Below are 23,638 nucleotides of genomic sequence, written 5' to 3'. Positions count from 1 at the left end.
CTTGTACCTTTGGATATTGTCATTTATATGTTATTCATTATGTACACTGAGGATACAAAACTTTAAGAACACCTGCTTTTTCCATGACATAGACTGACCAGCTGAATGCCATGATCCCTTATGTCACTTGTTAAATCCACATCAATCGGTGTAGATGAAGGGGAGGAGACAGGTTAAAGAAGGATTGAGACATGGATTGTGTGTGCCATCATTCAGAGGGTGAATGGGCAAGACCAAAGTTAAGTGCCTTTGAACTTTAAGTATAACACAATAGATCTGGCAAGTGAAAGGCCATAATGTATTATTCCATCGCAGATGCAATTTAGATTTTGGCCACTAGATGGCAGCAGTGTATGTGTAAAGTTTTAGACTGATCCAGTTAAACATTTTGTATCAAGACTTGCCAAATGTGCCTAATTTGGAATTATAGTGTACAATGCACTGCTGAAACACATTTACATTACATTTACATTTACATTTAAGTCATTTAGCAGACGCTCTTATCCAGAGCGACTTACAAATTGGTGCTTTCACCTTATGACATCCAGTGGAACAGCCACTTTACAATAGTGCATCTAGGTCTTTTAAGGGGGGAGGGGAGAAGGATTACTTTATCCTATCCTAGGTATTCCTTAAAGAGGTGGGGTTTCAGGTGTCTCCGGAAGGTGGTGATTGACTCCGCTGTCCTGGCGTCGTGAGGGAGTTTGTTCCACCATTGGGGGGCCAGAGCAGCGAACAGTTTTGACTGGGCTGAGCGGGAACTGTACTTCCTCAGTGGTAGGGAGGCGAGCAGGCCAGAGGTGGATGAACGCAGTGCCCTTGTTTGGGTGTAGGGCCTGATCAGAGCCTGGAGGTAGTGAGGTGCCGTCCCCTCACAGCTCCGTAGGCAAGCACCATGGTCTTGTAGCGGATGCGAGCTTCAACTGGAAGCCAGTGGAGAGAGCGGAGGAGCGGGGTGACGTGAGAGAACTTGGGAAGGTTGAACACCAGACGGGCTGCGGCGTTCTGGATGAGTTGTAGGGGTTTAATGGCACAGGCAGGGAGCCCAGCCAACAGCGAGTTGCAGTAATCCAGACGGGAGATGACAAGTGCCTGGATTAGGACCTGCGCCGCTTCCTGTGTGAGGCAGGGTCGTACTCTGCGGATGTTGTAGAGCATGAACCTACAGGAACGGGCCACCACCTTGATGTTATTTGAGAACGACAGGGTGTTGTCCAGGATCACGCCAAGGTTCTTAGCGCTCTGGGACGAGGACACAATGGAGTTGTCAACCGTGATGGCGAGATCATGGAACGGGCAGTCCTTCCCGGGAGGAAGAGTAGCTCCGTCTTGCCGAGGTTCAGCTTGAGGTGATGATCCGTCATCCACACTGATATGTCTGCCAGACATGCAGAGATGCGATTCGCCACCTGGTCGTCAGAAGGGGGAAAGGAGAAGATTAATTGTGTGTCGTCTGCATAGCAATGATAGGAGAGACCATGTGAGGTTATGACAGAGCCAAGTGACTTGGTGTATAGCGAGAATAGGAGAGGGCCTAGAACAGAGCCCTGGGGGACACCAGTGGTGAGAGCACGTGGTGAGGAGACGGATTCTCGCCACGCCACCTGGTAGGAGCGACCTGTCAGGTAGGACGCAATCCAAGCGTGGGCCGCGCCGGAGATGCCCAACTCGGAGAGGGTGGAGAGGAGGATCTGATGGTTCACAGTATCGAAGGCAGCCGATAGGTCTAGAAGGATGAGAGCAGAGGAGAGAGAGTTAGCTTTAGCAGTGCGGAGCGCCTCCGTGATACAGAGAAGAGCAGTCTCAGTTGAATGACTAGTCTTGAAACCTGACTGATTTGGATCAAGAAGGTCATTCTGAGAGAGATAGCGGGAGAGCTGGCCAAGGACGGCACGTTCAAGAGTTTTGGAGAGAAAAGAAAGAAGGGATACTGGTCTGTAGTTGTTGACATCGGAGGGATCGAGTGTAGGTTTTTTCAGAAGGGGTGCAACTCTCGCTCTCTTGAAGACGGGAGGGACGTAGCCAGCGGTCAGGGATGAGTTGATGAGCGAGGTGAGGTAAGGGAGAAGGTCACCGGAGATGGTCTGGAGAAGAGAGGAGGGGATAGGGTCAAGCGGGCAGGTTGTTGGGCGGCCGGCCGTCACAAGACGCGAGATGTCATCTGGAGAGAGAGGGGAGAAAGAGGTCAGAGCACAGGGTAGGGCAGTGTGAGCAGAACCAGCGGTGTCGTTTGACTTAGCAAACGAGGATCGGATGTCGTCGACCTTCTTTTCAAAATGGTTGACGAAGTCATCTGCAGAGAGGGGGAGGGGGGGGGAGGAGGATTCAAGAGGGAGGAGAAGGTGGCAAAGAGCTTCCTAGGGTTAGAGGCAGATGCTTGGAATTTAGAGTGGTAGAAAGTGGCTTTAGCAGCAGAGACAGAGGAGGAAAATGTAGAGAGGAGGGAGTGAAAGGATGCCAGGTCCGCAGGGAGGCGAGTTTTCCTCCATTTCCGCTCGGCTGCCCGGAGCCCTGTTCTGTAGCAAGAAAAAGTATGTGAACCCTTGGATTAAATAACTGTTGAGCCTCCTTTTTGCAGCAATAACCTCAACCAAACATTTTCTGTAGTTGCGGATCACACCTGCAAAACGATCAGGAGGAATTTTGGACCATTCCTCTTTACAAAACTGTTTCAGTTCAGCAATATTCTTGGGATGTCTGGGGTGAACTGCTCTCGATTCCTGCCACAGCATCTCAAGTCGGTCAGGACTGACTGGGCCACTCCAGAAGGCATATTTTCTTATTTTGAAGCCATTCTGTTGTTGATTTACTTCTGTGTTTTGGGTCGTTGTCCTGTTGCATCACCCAACTTCTATTGAGCTTCAATTGGTGGACAGATCGCCTAACATTCTCCTGAAAAATGTCTTCATAAACTTGAATTCATTTTTCTGGCGATGATAGCAAGCTGTCCAGGCCCAAGGCAGCCCTAAACCATGATGCTTCCTCCACCATACTTTACAGTCGGGATGAGGTTTTGATTCTCCACACATAGTGTTGTGTGCTCCTTCCAAATAACTCAACTGTAGTTTCATCTGTGCACAGAACATTTTGCCAGTAGCGCTGTGGAACATCCAGGTGCTCTTTCACAAACAATGTTTTTTTTGGACAGCAGTGACTTCTTCCGTGGTGTCCTCCCATAAACACCATTCTTGTTTAGTGTTTTACGTATTGTAGACTCGTCAACAGAGATGTTAGCATGTTCCAGAGATTTCTGTAAGTCTTTATCTGACACTAGGATTCTTCTTAACCTCATTCAGCATTATGCGCTGTGCTCTTGCAGTCATCTTTGCAGGACGGCCACTCCTAGGGAGAGTAGCAACAGTGCTGAACTTGACAATTTGTCTTACCATGGACTGATGAACATCAAGGCTTTTAGAGATACTTTTGTAACCCTTTCAAGCTTTATGCAAGTCAACAATTCTTAAACTTCTGCGATCTCTTTTGTTTGAGGCATGGTTCACATCAGGCAATGCTTCTTGTAAATAGCAAACTCAAATTTTGTGAGTTTTTTTATAGGGCAAGGCAGCTCTAACCAACCTTGATTGGACTCCAGGTTAGCTGACTCCTGACTCCAATTAGCTTTTGGAGAAGTCATTAGCCTAGGGGTTTACATACTTTTTTCCAAACTACACTGTGAATGTTTAAATGATAAAAAATACAATAATTTGTGTGTCATTAGTTTAAGCACACTGTCTACTGTTGTGACTTAGATGAAGATCAGAGCTCAGATTTGATGACCAATTTATGCAGAAATCCAGGTAATTCCAAATGGCTCTTATACTTTTTCTTGCCACTGATCATCTGAATTTCATTGAATGGTGTTAAAGGGAAAACTACACCCAGAAGCTATCTTTTGGTAGTTGTTTCATTAGTCCATTGTTGACATTGCTCCAAAATATGTTGCTTGTCGGCAATCAAGTTTTCAAGACATGTCACTTTCAAAATACAGAAATCGTCGTATGATCATATGTCACTGCGTTTTGCATCGTAAAATGGAAAATGCATCATACGGGTCTTTTATGTACTTTGAAAGTGACAAGAAAACATTTTGGGACCATGTCAACCAGTGGTGGAAAAAATGCCCAATTGTCATACTTGAGTAAAAGTAAAGAACACCTTAATAGAAAATGGCTCAAGTTAAAGTGAAAGTCACCCAGTAAAATACTACTACAGTGAAAGTATTTGGTTGTAAATATACTTAAGTATCAAAAGTAAATGTAATTTCTAAAATACTTAAGTATATCCAAAGTATAAATCATTTCATTACATTTTTTAAAAATGTACTGATAGCCAGGGGCACACTTCAACACTCTAGGCATGTGTTTAGTGAGTCAGACCAGGGATCCACTCTTGATAAGTGTGTGAATTAGACCATTTCGCTATCCTGCCCTGCGAAGCACTCAAAATGTAATGAGTACTTTTGCGTGTCAGGAAAAATGTACAGAGTAAAAGTACATTATTTTCTTTTCAAATGTAGTGAAGTAAAAGTTGTCAAATATAAATAGCAAAGTACAGGTACCCCAAAACTTAAGTAGTACTTTCAAGTATAATTACACCACTCATGTCAACAATGGACCCAGGAAACAAATACCAAAATATAGTTTAGGTAGATGAACAAAAACTCAGGAGTGAAGACCAGATTTCAATGTAATCCTTAACTAGTTGCTTGAACGCACCTCCTTAGCAACTCAACAAGCACCAGCTGCTAACCATTGCCAATCAGCCTCCTATTGTTTACAACACTTACCTAGTTGCCCTGAACTTTGCTCCAGCTGCCGCTAACTGCTAATCAGCACACACACCCGTTCTTAATCACCATCACCAGCCTATTTAAACCCAATCAAAGAGGCATTCCTTCTCTGTTTTGTGTTGCATCCCTCCTTCTCCCATGTCATTCTCCTTTTACATAGGTTCCTTCAAGTATCTGCTGGGGGAGCAGCAGCAGCAGCAGCAGCAGCAGCAGCCTGACCACAGCAGCCTGACGGTGATGTCTACCTGAGACTCCAAGCAGCAGGGGTATCAAACACATTCCATGGAGGACTGAGTGTATGCTGATTTTTGTTATTTCCTTTCCATTTGTGGCCAATTAGGACCTAGACACCCAGGTGGGGGGAGTTCCTAACTAATCAGTGACCTTAACTGATCAATCAAGTACAATGGATGAGCGAAAACCCGCAGACACTCGGCGCTCCATGGAATGAGTTTGACACATATGCCCTATAGTCAACTCCCCTGGATCCTTCATCTGCAGCCCTTGGCTTCATCTGGTTTATTCATATTCTCAATATTTCCTCAATAAATATGCTAAACTCATTCCAATTTCTGGTCCTTACACTTCTGAATACACTTTAAGCTGATCAATTAAATTGACACATTGTAGGGTTGCAAAATTCTGGGAATGTTCAATAAATTCCCCGGTTTTCCATAAATCCTTGTTGGACGATTCTGGATTTCCTGTTTATTGCCTTCTGATTCTGGGAATCCTCTAACCAGGATTTCTGAAAAACCAGAGAATTGAATTGAAAGTTGCTGGAATTTTGCAACCCTAATGCAATGTAAGCGGATGAATTTTGAGCAGAGAGACTAGCGATACTGTATCAGCTGACATTTAGAAAAGGTGATCTTGTACAATGGCGCATGGGGCATAAATGGCACACAGCACCTTGCTATTTTTTTAAAAAGTAGCTAACTGCTTTACAATACCCTATTTCTGATGATTTGTCCTATGCGTGGGCTGTGTAAGGACAATGAGACTGTAAGACTGACATCCTTCTCAACATGCTCACAACCTGCCATTGGATACAAAACACTTCAAGAAAGTACAGTATAGAAAATCATAATGCAATCTACTATTCTTACCCACCAGGACTTCAAAATATAACATTTTTGAAATGTGCATCTTTTGTTTTTTTGCCTTTGGATTAAATGGTAAATGGTGAGCCTATCCTCATCGGATGTATTGGTGACTAAACCAAATGTTCTCATGGTATTTCACGGAAAACGTCGATTCTGCATGAATGACTGAGGGCTGAACCATGTGTGAAACCCTGAAGCAGAGTCAAAGGTTCTGAACATAAGACAGGGACCATCTACAAGTGTTATAAGTTTGACGTTTTGTACTTTAGAGTTTAGAAAATATACCACCTACGCCTGAAAAATGTGCCAAAGTGATTGAAAGAAAGAAACTGGCATCCTATCTATAGGGCTAATTTCATAACACTAACAATATGCCTTTACCTCTGAATATATGAAGATGTGCAAACTCACAATCCTGTTCCAATTGGTTGCCTTAAGGATCGCACACGTCGCACCAAATGTGGATCTAGCATCCGTCTACCGGTCATTCAGGCTGTGTTTCCAGGGACAACTCGCTGGAAACGTCTGCTGGAAATGTTCATGCGATTCTACATGTACAATTAGTGCCCACTCAGTTCGAAAATAACACTCAGAGGTGCTAAGTACTCTCGGACAGCGAACGCTCTTGGTGTGGCTGAGCCCTTACGTTGAAATCCCCCCAAAAATGACTCTGAGTGTGTGTCACAGGACGCTGCTGAGGGGAGGACGGCTCATAATAATGGCCCGGGAAACAGAGCAAATGGAATGGCATCAAACCACCTGGAAACCACCTGGAAACCATGTGTTTTGATGTATTTGATACCGTTCTGTTGATTTTACTCCGGTCCTTACCACGAGCCCGTCCTCCCCAATTAAGGTGCCACCAACCTCCTGTGATGTATGCGTGTGCATGCGTGCGTGCATGTGCGTTTGAGGCAGGAAGGGATGGAGGGATGGCCGACATTTAATTGCAGGTTGTCCATCTGTTGTTAGCACATCATTTGATGCAGGTTTGGATTTTGTACCTGACTGCATAAGAGAGAGAACTATATGCGTTGCATTGTGCACTTATGGAAGGAGGTTAGCAACACGTTTTGGGAGGGAAATCATTTAGAAATTCATGCAGTGTGTGGGATTGACATCTCTGGAGCGTGTGAGGGAGAGAGGGAGAAAAAGAGGGAGGGGGGGAAGAGGGTGAAGGAAGGATAGTGTTGGGACACCACACAATCTCTCTTTTCAATCACCTGCCTATATATATATATGTGCTGTGAAGGATATAGCGTCTGTGGCAGCCTGCTACCCCTCATTCCCAGACTTTCTGCTGGAGCACAACCACTGGTTGGGCTCAGAGAGAGAGAGCGAGAGAGAGAGAGAGAGAGAGAGAGAGAGAGAGAGAGAGCAAGAGAGAGAGAGGCAATGCTCACATCACAGGGAGAGGGGGAAGAGAAGAGGAAGAGGAGAGAGACACAGTCACAGAAGTGAAGCGACGTGACAGAGAGGAGAGACGCGTACTGCCTCTGAGGAAAAGCAAGGCACTGTACAAGTAGGCTTCTCTCTCTTATCTTACACACAATGCACACAAATGATGCGTACAAAAAAAACGCACAATACACATAATTACAACTTAAATCAATGTTGCTTGTTTTATTGTGGAATACGGAAAATGTGTACACTTGATATTCTATTTTGAAAGGTTCACTTAGCCCCCCCCAAAAAAATAGTACTAAAACTACAGTATGTACAGCTGGTTTGACGACTTGGAAGGAGGATTTCATGAAATTGTTAATGGTTCATTTGCTACCAAATATTATCATTTGTGTCATTTGTTCAATCACAGATAAAAAAAAATAATTAAAAGGAATGTGTAAAAATGTTATGTGTATTATTAATTTAGCATTAGCCAGTCTTTTCTTGTGCGTTTTTGTCGCCAGCCTGATCCACCAGTGTGCTAGATCAGATAGCAGGGCAACAGATTAAACGTGTTTCAGGAGCAATTTGACTGTTACCTCTGTTTCCCATAGATTTTTAGGCTCACTTCAAAGTAAATAGGGAACCTGGTCATTTCCCTGTTGAAATAACCATCCAAAACTAGCCTGCAAATACCACCCAGAGTACAGGACTGTCTTTCATCTCAGTGTCTCGCTCTGCTTGGACGAGTACATCTACATATGCAGCCTATAAAGACCTGAAGACTCACTCAAAATGTACTGTATGCACTGGACATTACGGCATGAATACACCATTCACCAACGCGTTGCATTATCTACTGTTGTTTGTTATGTCAGCGCAATGACTTAAGCTACATATTCAATCCCTCCTCCTTCCTCGCCACCTGTTGATTTACCACGTTCAGAGCGACCGGGGGGAAAAAACTATTTTTAAAAATCTGTATATCAATCTACCCACCTCTGTATCTCTTGCCTAAAGCATATTTGATTATGGGCAATCATAATAGAATTCTTCAAACAGTAGGCTATGATTGGGGGGTCACTAATAATCTCCTTTTCCTAATCGAAGAAATCATGATAGTCTCCCACATTAACTAGAAGAAGAGGGTAAAAAAAAAAACATTTAAATCAATAAAGCCATCTGATTAATCCCACAGTATGCGTCAGTGCAGACGTGACACGGATGAGCTGTAAAGAGCTCCTCCGTTTTGCAATCAGAGGGTTTTCAGCTCTCGTCGAGGATCAGAAATAAGTGGCTGGAAGAACTCTATCAAGTGCATTGCAACCGCATTAAAGGGGAGGCATATCCGAGGCGCTGAGACCAAGTGAGTAAAGTGAGTGCAGGCAGTAAAGTGGCCGGTCACATTATTAAAGAGACCGGACGGGGAAAATCATGATGTTTACACAGACGCCCACATCCCGCCTCCCCCCAAAAATGAAACGACATTCAGGTTAGTACATACATAGAGGATAAGGAAGAGAGATGCCCAACTAGGTGGAAAATATGTCTCTCACCAGCAGGTGGCGCTTTTTGTTGTTTCGCCCACCAAGCGGGGAGTTTCTGTATGGAGGACAATGAGTTTCGAATTTGGTCAACAACAAAAAAATGAATGGCTTATTTTGATACGTGAGGTTTATTTGATTGAATGGAAGTTTCGTCATGCTTAAGTTGTTACAAGTGTACTAATATAAGTAGGACACGTGACATCCTGGGCAACTTTGAGAAGAAAAAAAAAACGTTTTATCTGTTGTCTTGAGATGGCTTTGCATATTCATGGCATGAGGCTAGCAGCATAGCTTTTTTTTTTTATATATATATTTTTTTATTTTTTTATTTTTATTAACAACAAATCAATACATAAAGCACATGAGGGAACACAAGCATACATAGATTACAAACAATGGACAATCGAGCTAGGAGGTACAATATCACATTACAATTACACAAGGACCTTAAGGGACATGCATATACTTACAATTCTAACAGCTTTTTTGTTAGTAGAGCATTTAACCGTCTTAAAATACAGTTCAATTTCTTTTTGTAGGATACGAAAATGTGGTTTTCTGTTTGTAAATTTACATTTGTGTATATGAAATTTGGCCAAAAGAATAATGAAATTAATTACATAAAAATGATTCCGCTTATTTCTATTGTATGTAAAGAATCCAAACAGTACATCTCTCCACAATAGTGTAAAATCTTCATAAATGTGTTCAATTATAAACCTACTGATGTCTTGCCACAGTTTTCTTACATGCATACAATGCCAAAAAAGATGCACAACTGTTTCTGGGTGGTCATTACAAAAGGAGCAATTTGAGTTGATGTTTTCCTTAAACTTCTTCATATAGTGGTTGGCAGGATAGTATTTATGAATAATTTTAAAGGAAACTTCCTTAATTTTGTTAACAAGTAGGTATGTTTGTGGCAACATCCAAACTTTTTTCCAACAGATATTATCAATAAATCCATTCCAGTAAGGCATGACATAAGGTATAGATACAACATCCTGCTGAAACAAGGATCGTATCGCTCTGTTGTTGAATGGACCAAAAGAGAAACAAATCTTTCCTACTGATGAGTCAACAGGGTCAATAGAGGGTAGGCTCTGAGGGTCAGGTCTTGACATGTTCCTGAATAACATAGCAACACCTGAGGGAATGGCATCTAAAACAATTGCAAAATCTTTAGGTGTTACAGGGACCTTGTAAAGTGATAAGAATTCTTTATAACTGAGTAAAAGACCCTCTGCATTTACCAGTTGGCTCACCAATAGGATATTATTTCTGAACCAATATTCTAAAAACAGAGAGGTATTTTTATACAATATATCCCGATTATTCCATATATAATATCTGTGTGGAGAAAAATTGTGTTTATAAATTAAGGACCATGACAAGAAAACCTGCCGATGAAAAGCAGAAAGTTTCACTGGAACTTTGTCAATATTATAATTGCAAAACAACATGAAGTTAAGGCCACCAAAAGTAGAGAAGACATGATGAGGAATACAATTCCAGATAGAAGTGGGTCTTCTTAGGAATTGTTTTATCCAATTGATCTTGAAAGTATTATTTAAAGTAGTAAAATCCAGAAAATTCAGTCCACCATTCTCATAAGTGTTCATTACAACAGTTTTCCTAATGTAATGGGTACGGTTTCTCCAAAGAAAGTTGAAAAGCATCTGGTCTATCTCCTTGCTTATTTTACGGTCAAGATATAAAGATAGAGCACCATATGTTAGTCTAGAGATACCTTCAGCCTTGGTTATTAGGACTCTACCTTTTAAAGATAAGTCCCTCTGTAGCCATTGATTTAGTTTCTTCTGGGTTTTTTTTTAATAAGAGGGTTAAAATTTAGTAAGCCTCTAGACTTCTGATCCTTTGTAATGGTTATGCCTAAATATGTAAGTTCTTCTTTTACTGGAATACCATAATATGAAGGTGTCACACAATCTTTGACAGCCATGAGTTCACATTTCTTAATGTTAAGATATAGACCAGACGCTTTGGAAAAGGATTGTATCACATTGATCGATATGGGAATTTGGTTAGCGTCTTTCAGAAAAAGTGTAGTATCGTCAGCCAGCTGGCTTATAATAATTTCTTTACCAGCTATGGAAATACATTGTACAGGACTATTATTTAAAGAATTTGCAAGAAGTTGGGTGATTAATAAAAACAGGTACGGAGAGATAGGACAACCTTGCCTAATTCCTCTCTTTAACTCAAATCTATGTGAGGTGCCATATTTCAATTTGATAGAGCTGTTACCATTTGCATAGAGTCTTAATAGCCTTACAGAAAAAAATCCCCAAAGCCAAGTCTCTCAAGGGAGTGGAAGAGAAACTGATGCTCTACTGTGTCAAATGCTTTATAAAAATCTAAAAATAATATGAAGCTATCCTCAGTTATTAGGTCTGAGTAGTCAAGTACGTCTAATACTAGTCTGACATTGTTAGAAATATGTCTGTTCCTCATGAAGCCAGACTGTGTTTCATCAATGATTGCATCCAAAACTTCTTTAATTATTTTTGCAAGTAGTGAGGCTAATATCTTATAGTCATTATTAAGAAGACAAATTGGACGCCAGTTATCGATGAGCAGCACTTCTTTTTTAGGCTTAGGTATCAGTGTTATTAAGCCCTGACTCATTGTAGGAGGGAGAACATTGTTTTTAATACTCTCTAAAAAGACTTTGAATAGGAAGGGAGCTACTTGTTCAGAAAATAATTTGTAAAATTCTGATGTAATTCCATCAACACCTGGTGATTTATTGTTCTTTAGATGTTTGATAGACTCTATAATCTCTTCAACTTTGATGGGTTCATCACACTGTTTAGATTCTATATCACTGATAGAGTGAACATTATTCAGTGAGTTAAAAAACATATCTGTGGATTCCTGACAGTACGTAGAGCTATACAATTTTCTGTAAAAATTGCTGCAGTATTTAGCGATTAATTTTTGGTCATCTGTAATAACACCATCAATGTTTAACTTATGGATAGTGTTATTTTTAGAGTGAAATTTCTCAAGTCTAAAGAAATAGGATGAATTCTGTTCTCCCTCCTCAATCCATTTTTTCCTAGATCTAATAAAGGCTCCTTCTGCTTTTAATTTATATATATTATCCAGTTTATTTTGTAACTCAATTAGTTCCATCTTCTCCTCCCCCAAGAGGTCAGCTGGGGACCTCTGAGAAAGGGAAGTTATCTTAATGATCACCTTTTCCTCCTCAGCTCTTCTGGTCTTAGCAAGATTACTACCATATTTTCTAAGATATTTGGACACCTCAAATTTAAAGAGCTCCCAGTTCTTGCAATAAGATTTTTCTTCACAAGCCCTTTCCCAAAAGTGTGAGAGCAGATCTTTAACCTCAAATGTAACTATATCATTATTTAATAATGAGCTATTTAGCTTCCAGTAGGATGCTCTACCAAGGTTTGTATCAGGGGTAAATATTTTGATATCAATGTAAATAGCCTTATGGTCTGTGAGGGGAGTAGTACAAATATTTGTAGTAACACACTCACTATCAATACATTTGGATATAAGCCAAAAATCTATTCTGGATTGTCTGGAGCCTGTTTTGTTACTCCAAGTGAATGATCTGTCGGCCGGAAACCTCTCTCTCCATATATCAGTAAGATCAAACTTTTCCATAAAAAGTATTAAACCCAAATTCTGATTGGTTGGCCTACCTGGGGGCCATCTATCAGTTGAATTATCTATTGTAATGTTAAAGTCCCCTCCTATCAATAATAACGAATTGGGAAATTTAGATAACCAATGAAGTATATGTTTCTCTATAGATTCAAGCAATTCATCATTCTCATGTTTGGTGTTGTACCCGTAGAAGTTTACAGTAATGAGTGTAATGTCATTGTAACTGATCACAAGACAAATAAAGTGACCAAAGGGGTCACATTCCGAGTGTAGAATATTACCACCAAAGGTATTTTTCATTGTAGTGACACCAGCAGAGCGTTCAGATCCATGGGAAAGCCAAATATCGTTGCCCCACTGTGACCTCCAGAAGTTGGCATCAGCAGAAATTGAGTGAGACTCTTGAAAAAAGCAAAAATCTGTTCGAAATTGTTTAGCAAATAAAAATAAGGCCTTGCGCTTCACACTGTTTCATAACCCCCTAGCATTAAGAGATAATATAGACAAAGACAAAACAACAAAGATTATATAAAAGTATAAACTGTAGTAGGATAGCAGCATAGCATCTCCATTGAATACATGTGGTTTGATGTCAACAACCCTCATTGAGTATTCAAAAATGGATTACAGTAATGGGATGCATCCACCAATCAAAGAAAGGATAGGCGGGAGCTAGACAGCCCACCGTGCCGCTTTGTGGACAACGTCTCCCATTGTTAGGGGTGGAGAGACATCTATCTGGTCAGTATATCCATAATCTTTGGTACATATTAAAATAGCAGCTAATGCAGAAAGGGCTGCTGAGGGTCATGGTTATGAACAGGTTGAACTCAGAAAATAAGTGAACTTCGATATTGGTTCAAGCCTTTTCTTTGCTACATCATACTGTAAGTGCTGATGCTTCCCCCAGTCTTTCTTAACTGACAACTTAGTGACTGTCTGTGTTGTCGTAGGGGAGCAGTGTACTGAGATGGATCCCATCCTGGAGGTCCTGAGTGGGGCCAACACTACTGGAGGCCCCTCCTTGAACCACAGCAACAACCCCCTGGACATGTTCTCTGGCATGCAGCTGCTGCTACGCTTCAAGCCCCTCTTCCTGCCCCTCTACTGCCTCCTGGTGGCTGTGGCCGGCATAGGCAACTCCATCCTGCTGGCCTGTATCCTGGCCGATAAGAAGCTCCACAACGCCACCAACTTCTTCATTGGTAACCTGGCGGCCGGCGACCTGCTGATGTGTCTGACCTGTGTCCCTCTGACAGCCTCGTACGCCTTCGACAGCCGCGGCTGGGCCTTCGGACGCCCTCTCTGCCACCTGGTGCCGCTGCTGCAGGCCGCCACCGTCTTCGCCTCGGTGCTGTCCCTCACGGCCATCGCTGTGGACCGCTACGTGGTGGTGGCCCACCCAGTGAGGAGGAGGATCTCTGTCGGGGGCTGCGGCGCGGTGGCTCTGGGGGTGTGGGGGTTGTCTCTGGCCCTGGCTGCCCCTCCCTCCCTCCACACCCGCTACCTGGACCTGAGGCCCCGTGGGGTGGAGCTGGTGGTGTGTGAGGAGTTCTGGCCGAGCTCTGGCCAGCTCAGGCTGCTCTACTCCTGCTGTATCCTGGTAGCCTCCTACATGATCCCTCTGCTGTCAGTCAGCGTGTCCTACTGTGCCATCACAGTGCACCTGAGACGCCACACGCTGCCCGGAGAGCCCTCACACTGCCAGCAGCGCTGGAGCCAGAGGAGGAGGAAAACCTTCTCTCTCCTGGTGGCCTCTGTGCTTGCCTTTGCCCTCTGCTGGCTGCCCCTGCAGGTGAACACACACGCATGCACCGATGCGCACACACACACACAGGCACGATGCACTTTCCTGATAGCCCATCAACTTTCCTGTCATTTTTATATAATTGAGTAGATGTCTTTGAGAAAATATGCTGAAAAAGCATTTTAGGGGCATCACCTAGGCTGTATACAATCCTAATGTAATCATAATGTATGTGACCCCTGAGCATGTGTATTCCTCCTCCCTCCCTACAGGTGCTGAACCTGCTGCTGGACCTGGACCCAGACTACCACATCGTGGACAAGCGCTATGTCAACGTGCTGCAGGTGTGCTGCCACCTGGTGGCCATGAGCTCCGCCTGCTACAACCCCTTCATCTACGCCTCCCTGCACAGCAAGATATGGCTGCACCTCAAGGGCTACCTGTGCCCTTGCCGCCGCCAGGGGCCCCCAGGGGGCCAGCTCCTCTCCCGCTGCACCTCCCGGAACCCGGCCACCTGCCTCAGCCTGCTCTCTGAGGTCCCCGCCCCCGGCAAGGAGACCCCGGGGGCCGCCGGTCGAGAGTCTGACAGCACCCTCTGAGAACATCAGGAACCACAGCATGGTTTATAGATAGGGTTCAAAGGTCATATGCCATAGCAGCAGCCATTACATATATCTCATACACGCATTTAGAGACGACGTAGGAGCAGGGAGGAAGGGGAGAATGAGGAGAGGCAGAGAGACCGTGGGACAGGGGGGGGGGGATCAGGCTGCTCTGGAGATCGTCATCCCTCTGGGCCATTCATTCTATTTGGCTTGGGTGTCACTACAACAGCCCTGCTGCCCAGGACGATGAGCAGTGTCCCGCATCTTCTGTGAGGCAGAGCGTGTAAACACTGTTGGGACCTTGGGCCGGGATGCAGGTCTGGAAAGCGGCAGAGGGGGTGATGACCCTGCTCTGTACTCCTCACTCTCCAAATGGATTACACACACAGGAAACAGAGGAGGGCAACAGGGCACAAACAGTCCGCAAAGATAGCTCACCCTTTTCTGTTGTTCCCTCGTTCTGCTGTGCCTTCGCCTGATTTTGACATGTTTTGTACTTTCTCTCCCTCGTCTTACTCTCTCGATCCCTTTTTCCGATTCATTTCAATGCATGTAGCTTTACTTTTTATTTTGATTCCTCTCTCTCGCTCGCTCTCTCTCCGTCTTGTCTTTCTCTCTGCCTGGGCCATATGGAGTGATTCCCCAGCCCAGTGCTAGTTAGGTGTGTTGGAGTATCTTTGAACAGGTGTTGTTCCCTGCAGGATTTCCCTGCAGTCTCAAACCCAATCAGCTCCCCGGAACTCAATTAATCCGAAGCAAAGCGCTATCTGTGCAGTCACCCACAGTGATATTATGGCTGCCATGTTGACTGACAGCCCAGGAACAGCACCCAGTCTGCCAAATGTACCTCACATTTGGATTAGTTTCTTATCTGTTGCTGAGTAGCGCATCTAGAACACAACATACACTTTTTAACCCATTGTTATGCCACTTGCTGAACCCAGAGACACTGTCTTTGAGCCTAATAAAAAGGATTAATTCCCAGAGGCCCTTTCTGTTGGTGTCTGTGAATTGCTGTTATGTTCTGTTAAAAACGTTAGTTGTATGTTGCACAAAGCTCAAAAAACGTATGTTGCACAAAGCTCCTGCCATCTGATTTCCCAGTGTGTCTCAACCCCAAATCATAACCCTGTTGTCATCTTTTGACAACACAATTTATAGCGATGGTTACACTGAGTGAAAGCGAGCTTTCTAGCCGTGGTTTCAGTGGCTGCATCGGAGGAGGACGGGTGCATTTCTAACAGGGTTGGGCAGCGGTGTCCATGTCTGTCTAGTTCGCTGGGATGCATGTAGCTGACATTCACAAGGCCTCTGACTAAGCTGTCACTGACTCACTCTAGCACACCACCCACGGTGTCAAAGTCCAACAAGAACACTGGGTTTGAATGGCTTTAATTGTGATCTGTATGGATGTTTGTGTACGACCAGATATCATCAATCTGACTTCAAGTGTGTGAGCAAAATGTTGTTGTTGATTCAATCTTCATAATCAAATATAGTGGAAAAGGCACAGGGGTTTTGAATGAACCTCCTTTAAACAAAAAGATAATGTAGGTTTTGAGTAATACACCGTGTCACACATACTGTACACACATCAGAAACAATTACTCGCAGCGAATGCATGCCTGCAGTTTCACACATCCCTGTTATACACACACACAGTGTTTCTGTTCCTTCTCTGTAGAGGCACCTGTTCTACCCTGCCTTATTGTTGGCATCACCTTGGCTTCCTGTATGAGGTTCAGAGGCATCATGCACATAGGGGGCACAAGGGAATACTTTTTTTTTTTCAGATGTTAAATGAATTACTGAACAAAATGTTTAACCCCACATTTTCTCATAATTATTTATAAAAAGATCGGTCAGCTGTATTTTGCAGAGAGGGCACAATGACTGGACCAGGAAAACAGTACACCCCCCCTCCCCCATTCTACCTAGTAAATGGTTCCTTCCAGGGTTAAATCAAATCAAATGATATTAGTCACATGTGCCGAATACAACAGTGAAATGCTTTACTTACGAGCCCCTAACCAACAAGGCAGTTTAAAAAAAAAAGTAAGAACAAGAAATAAAAGTAACACGTAATTAAAGAGCAGCAGTAAAATAACATTAGTGAGACAATACACAGGCGGGAACCGGTACACCACAGAGTAAAGATTGGCTCGGCAGGACGCTAAATACTGTACTCTAGTGCAGTGGTATTCAACTCTGACCCTACGAAGTCCGGACCATGCTGGTTTTCTGTTCTACCTGATCATTAATTGCACCCACCTGGTGTCCCAGGTCTAAATCAGTCCCTGATTAGAGGGGGACTTTCTTTTTTTAAATAATACAATTTAACTGGCTTCAAAGTCCAGAGTTGAGTTTGAGGGCTCTAGTGCATGCAGACAGTATCGTCAGTAGGAGGAGAGAGTGTCGAGTGACAGACACGGCAGTTGATTTGATGTTAGTGGCCGGTGAAGGCCAGGACTTGCAGGAGGTATGTTTGTAAATGAATTATTGATTCCTTCTTGATAAATATATAAAGCAAAAATGTTTGATTGTTTCTCTGTATTACTAGCCACCTAGCAATTTTTGCCAGCTAGCTATGGTCCCAATCTCCCAACCTCATAACCAGCTACCAAGCTATTTGAGGCCATCAATCAAGTTGGAGTAGCTTGTCTAACCATCTTAGCTGGCAAGGTTGTTTGACTTAAAGAAAAGCAAGCAAATGCTAAAATGTACTGAACATTCACATTCCTCTTTTACCCAGATTTTTTTTTTGCAGAGATGCAGAAAAAGCATATTTAGTTTCTTAAATAATTTTTAAAAAACACAGGTCAGGAACATACTTACTTTAAATGTGATCTGACAATTTATGATAATATCAGATTATTTGTGTATTAATTATGATGCCATGATATGTGCCTGTATTGATGATGTTATGTTATGATCCCATGTAAACGTGTTGTAGTTTGGATGTAATATCCTAGGCATGTTAGTGCAGTATATTGAGGTGTGGGATTTACAACAGTCAAAATGACACCCTCATTGAAATGACAATTGAACAGGTAAAGAGGTATGCTGACTATGCAGAAAAAAATATATATTTTTAGTAGGAATTCGGTATAATGGTTATGGCTCTAGATTGCAGGAAGAAGCTGTTTCGGGTGTTTAAAAAAAAATGCAAAAAGCTCCAACTTACCATCCCTCCATCCTCCGAAAATAATGTCTGCATGACGCACGCCCCCGATCCTGTTCGTTTGCTAATTAAAAAGACTGTGAAATCATACATGTGGGAAGATCATTTTTTTACTCTGTTCTTTTTTTTTGTCTATTTCATTCGTCAGGTTTTCACATACACACAGACAAAACAATGAAATATACACATGCACACCCACCAATAGCAACGTGATGTAGCTATTTAGACCAGTAGCAGTGACAAGTGCCACAGGAAGTGGCTCTTAACAAAGGGCAGAGGTGTGAAATGGGCCAGTGATGCCATGGTGCTAAATGTGTGAGCATGCTAATTTGTTTAATTTATCCTATCTGGCAGCCATTACAGTAATGGGATTAGAAAGCCTGGATATAGCTTGTCTTTCCCAGGACCAGCAGGGCTCAACACACAACAGCAGCAGTTGCAGCTTATGGAGACAAGTGTATAGTCTACGGATGAACCCTAGGGACAGAGCTCTCTCTCGCTGGCGCCAGCTCCCCAGATAAGTCCCTTCTCCCTGTGTGTGTGCGTGCATGTGTGGCATGTAGGGAGGGACTGAGTCACGTGACCTTTACAATACGGACATGCATTGCAATTAGGGCCATTGAATCAAGTTAACCGCAGGATTTGCTGTGATTAATCGCACATTCGAAATGGTCTCGATTTGTGCTGTAATTTAATAAAAACATTTTATAGAAAGAGAAGTACAAGAATATTAGGCGAGTGGACAATCCTCAAAATAAGCTTTGGTTTTTGAGATACCTCTAACCGACCAAACACATTTTAATGCAAAAGTGGTTAAATTCAATTAATAGATATTTTGATGTCCACCTTAACTCAAAATGTGCAGAATATTGCCTGGTTGGAGAGGGGTGGGCTACATAAACTCATGTAACCCAATTTTAACAAGTGCTGATATTGCTAAAAATGTGAAATACAAGTAGTCAGTGGTCTTCCCTTCATACACAAACAAACAGCATTGCGAAATCTTAATTCATCTTGGAAATATATACCACAGAAATATTTATAGGTGGAAACATCAACTATGAATATTTATAATTAATGTAAGCTTGTCTTTTTGGTAGCTGAATAATAGACACCTTTCTAAGTCACATTTGCTCTCATTCAGTGCTGTATGGTCCTGCTGACAAAAAAATTGTGCTCTGGGGCAAGTTTTTATCAAGGATCTCTCTGTACTTGGCTCCTTTCATCTTTCCCTCGATCCTGACTAGCCTCCCAGTCCCTGCCGCTGAAAACCATCCCCACAGCATGATGCTGCCACCACCATGCTTCACCGTAGGGATGGTGCCAGGTTTTCTCCAGACTTGATGCTTGGTAAGATGGCACCGACAGACATGCCAGCTCTGTTTCTAGCTCCTAAGCAACTTTGCAGTATTTCGTTTTTTTGTGTGTCACTTCTTAAATTATAGTCCAGAAAGTTTTTTGTGTTATTACATAAAATAACTTTTGGATATCAAAGAGGCAGTAAGTCACCAGTATTACAACTAGGAATACGACTTTCCGAATTCGATCCTTTGTTCGTATCCTGCAGGGAAATTTAATCACAGAGGCTGCTCCAGTACGCCGCCAGCGGAGAAGAGTTATTCGGAGTTGGTCAAGGTAGGAAACAAAACCTCCACTTCACTGATCCTCAACACAGGAGCCCCACAAGGGTGTGTGCTTAGTCCCCTCCTATACTCTCTATTCACCTGTGACTGCATGACCTCCAACTAGGCCTGATTACCAACAATGACCAGACAGCCTACAGGGAGGAGGTGAGGGCCCTGGGAGTGTGTTGCCAGGAAAATAACCTCTCACCCAACGTCAACAAAACAAAGGAGCTGATTGTGGACTTCATGAAACAGCAGAGGGAGCACGCCCCTATCCACATCGACAGGACTGCAGTGGAGAAAGTGGAAAGCTTCAAGTTCCTCGGCGTACACATCACTGACGATCTGAAATAGTCCACCCACACAGACAGTGTGGTGAAGGCGATGCAACAGTGCCTCTTCAACCTCAGCAGGCTGAAGAAATTTGGCTTGGCCCCTAAGACCCTCAGAGACTTTTACAGATGCTCAATTGAGAGCATCCTGTCAGGTATTACCACCTGGTATGGCAATTGCACCACTGGGATCTCCAGAGGGTGGTACAACCAACACTGAACACTGTATCCTCCAGGACACCTAGAGCACCCAATGTCACAGGAAGGCCAAAACGATCATCAATTACATCAACCACCTGAGCCACGGCCTGTTCACCCCAATATCATCCAGAAAGCGAGGTCAGTACAGGTGCATCAAAGCTGGGACCGAGAGACTGAAAAACAGTTTCTATCTCAAGGCCATCAGACTGTTAAATAGCCATCACTAGCCGGCTACCGCCCGGCTACTCATCCCTGCACCTTAGTGGCCTCTTTCCTATATACATAGACATGAAATCACTGGCCACTTTAATAACCGACCACTAGTCACTTTAATGATGTTTACATGCTGTAATCCATTACACTCCAATCCTGCTCACGGCTGGGTTTCCCGTTGCAATCCGTGGCAGTTGCAAGTCCTGCCACATTCGACGAGCATCTGTGCCAGCGCAGTAGGATTCGATCTTAGTCCGGTATTGACGCTTTGCCTGTTTAGTGGCTCATCGGAGGTCGTAGTGGGATTTCTTGTAGCGTCCTTGAAAGAGACAGCTCTATTCTTTAGCCTGTAACCCATGGCTTCTGGTTGGGATATGTACGTACAGTCACTGTGGGGACGACGTTGTCGATGCACTTAATAGTGAAGCCGGTGACTAATGTGGCAAACTCCTCAATGCCATCAGATGAATCCCGGAACATATTCCAGTCTGTGCTAGCGAAACAGTCCTGTAGCTTAGCATCCGCTTCATCGGACCACTTCCCAATTGGGCGCGTCACTGGTACTTCCTGTTTGAAGTTTTTGCTTGTAGAGAGAGCTTTGCGTGTGTTTCCTTAGGGCTGTATGAAAATCCGTATCGCCAAAGTATTGCGGAACATCGGTGTGAACATTTTAGAAGTCATTTCCGATTGCAGTGTTTACCGTGAATGCAGTCTCTGCTACCACGGGAACATTGCCTTTAATTGTCAATCCTGTTACAAAACAGATCTTCAGCGCCACGGATTGAATAGAGCCCTTAAAGTTGAAATCTGTAGAAGGGGAAAGAGCGCCCTGTTCCCCCACCCAGCGCCTTTGTTACTGTTTTTGTTTTGTTGATGAAATTAAAAAGGGAGCATCCAGCATTGCGGTAAAAGGGACACAAGAGTGTTTGATGTTTGAAGTAAACTTCTTTGTTGTTGTAATATCAAAATCAGACATGGCAGTTTCACCAACTACAAATATCATTTTCAACCGGCCTACTTTATTCTCCTTTTCTTTACACCTATACTCCAACTTTTCAATTTCCTCCCGTGTTAAAAACACTTCTAATTTTCACTATAACACACATTGGAACACCAACTGTGAGAGTGGTGTGACAGGGAATCTGTCAGTTGTTACTAGTATGTTCATTTATAGCTGGTCCACACCACATTTAGCAGTAATGGAAGATGTGGCACTGAGAGACAATAGATTCGCTTTTAGCTTGGATCTGAAGTACTTATCTTTTGTGATTTCTGTTTTCTACTCCTCTAAGAGCTTAGTTGTATCTCACACTGGATTCGTGTTGGGTACCATATATCAATGTTTAAGGGAGCTTGCCATTGATAGTACCAACACACACTGCAAGACCATGTCGTTCTTTAGTGACAGGGTGAGGGAACGTTTTCCACATTCGTAATTGAAAGCAAATGTCTTGTTGTGCTTTCTTCCTGTAGTGTAGCAATGAGATTTCATTGTTTTTACAAGGGTTGAAAAATTAGTGGAAATGTCCACAAATGTTGCAACCCTAATATTTTACACAGATCTGTGTGAAGTGAATGGGACACTGTGTAGGCTTCAAGGAGAGCTGCGGAGATCCTCAGACGAACATGATCAACCGTGTGTATACAAGTGTGTATGCAAGCCGTAGTTGACATGAGAAGACTTGAGGATACATAAGGGGACGAGTGTCTTCAAAAGTGTCTTCAAGCATACACATGCACACACACACACACACACAAAACATGCATATCAGGGAGATTATCATAACTGTTTGTTCCACAGAGTGCCTAGCCCTTGATATTGTTTTTCAAACTGCTCATTGGTCAAGTGTTTTCTATTCATACAGCCATTTTATGTAGCATGATCATATACAAGCTTCATCTGCCTTAATCTCTCGTGGACAGATTTAAATGGCGAGAATGTTTCAAGGCTCACGTAGAATTATGTGATTACAAGCAGTAGCTCCTGGTTTTGGGTTTTCATCATTGATTATTTGGACTAATCGCGATTGGGTTGTACGGTCTGCACTAAGTCAAAATTGGCTATGTAGTAATAATTCATGAAAACAAACCTTTCCATTTTTGGCCATGATAAAACACGTGTTAAATTAGCAGAAGGGAGGGGTTTGTCCTATAGTTTCCATTTGCTAGGGAGGAGACTTCACTTCCTCCATTTGCACAAAGGTAATCCAAATCAATTCAAATGTTGTTTGTTACATACACATGGATAGCAGATGTTAATGCGAGTGTGGCGAAATGCTTGTGCTTCTAGTTCCGACAATGCAGTAAAAACCAACGAGTAATCTAACCTAACAATACCACAACAACTACCTCATACACACAACTGTAAGGGGATAAAGAATATATACATAAAGATATATGAATGAGTGATCGTACAGAACGGCATAGGCAAGATGCAGTAGATGGTATCGAGTACAGTATATACAGTGGGGAGAACAAGTATTTGATACACTGCCGATTTTGCAGGTTTTCCTACTTACAAAGCATGTAGAGGTCTGTAATTTTTATCATAGGTACACTTCAACTGTGAGAGATGCAATCTAAAACAAAAATCCAGAAAATCACATTGTATGATTTTTAAGTAATTAATTTGCATTTTATTGCATGACATAAGTATTTGATCACCTACCAACCAGTAAGAATTCCGGCTCTCACAGACCTGTTAGTTTTTCTTTAAGAAGCCCTCCTGTTCTCCACTCATTACCTGTATTAACTGCACCTGTTTGAACTTGTTACCTGTATAAAAGACACCTGTCCACACACTCAATCAAACAGACTCCAACCTCTCCACCATGGCCAAGACCAGAGAGGGTGTAAGGACATCAGGGATAAAATTGTAGACCTGCACAAGGCTGGGATGGGCTACAGGACAATAGGCAAGCAGCTTGGTGAGAAGGCAACAACTGTTGGTGCAATTATTAGAAAATGGAAGAAGTTCAAGATGACGGTCAATCACCCTCGGTCTGGGGCTCCATGCAAGATCTCACCTCGTGGGGCATCAATGAAGGTGAGGGATCAGCCCAGAACTACACGGCAGGACCTGGTCAATGACCTGAAGAGAGCTGGGACCACAGTCTCAAAGAAAACCATTAGTAACACACTACGCCGTCATGGATTAAAATCCCGCAGTGCACGCAAGGTCCCCCTGCTCAAGCCAGCGCATGTCCAGGCCCGTCTGAAGTTTGCCAATGACCATCTGGATGA

General features: G+C 43.1%; 1 protein-coding gene across 2 annotated transcripts; it reads left to right on the top strand.

Moving 5' to 3' along the window:
- The first annotated feature begins 8,557 nt into the window (after positions 1-8,557).
- LOC115142116 (prolactin-releasing peptide receptor-like) lies at positions 8,558-15,830 on the top strand. 2 transcript variants are annotated; one of them, XM_029681583.2, is made up of 3 exons: positions 8,558-8,647; positions 13,445-14,286; positions 14,511-15,830. In XM_029681583.2, the coding sequence occupies exons 2-3, from the start codon at positions 13,462-13,464 to the stop codon at positions 14,835-14,837; spliced, it is 1,152 nt and encodes a 383-aa protein (XP_029537443.1). In that variant the 5' UTR covers positions 8,558-8,647; positions 13,445-13,461; the 3' UTR covers positions 14,838-15,830. The 2 variants fall into 2 exon arrangements, with proteins under 2 accessions (XP_029537443.1, XP_029537442.1); XM_029681582.2 differs by having other exon boundaries at positions 8,558-8,773.
- The last annotated feature ends 7,808 nt before the right edge of the window (positions 15,831-23,638 follow it).

Source organism: Oncorhynchus nerka, linkage group LG14 (assembly GCF_034236695.1).
Source record: "Oncorhynchus nerka isolate Pitt River linkage group LG14, Oner_Uvic_2.0, whole genome shotgun sequence".
Lineage (NCBI taxonomy): Eukaryota > Metazoa > Chordata > Actinopteri > Salmoniformes > Salmonidae > Oncorhynchus > Oncorhynchus nerka.
This window is presented reverse-complemented; position numbering and strand designations above follow the sequence as displayed.

What these genes read in the sequence shown, in the direction of transcription:
- LOC115142116 (XM_029681582.2), top strand. Translation starts at nt 8,716, where the DNA reads ATGATGTTTACACAGACGCCCACATCCCGCCTCCCCCCAAAAATGAAA. An exon ending in AAAAATGAAACGACATTCAG is followed by an intron (nt 8,774 to 13,444) that starts GTTAGTACATAC and finishes GTGTTGTCGTAG; the next exon opens with GGGAGCAGTGTACTGAGATG. An exon ending in TCTGCTGGCTGCCCCTGCAG is followed by an intron (nt 14,287 to 14,510) that starts GTGAACACACAC and finishes CCCTCCCTACAG; the next exon opens with GTGCTGAACCTGCTGCTGGA.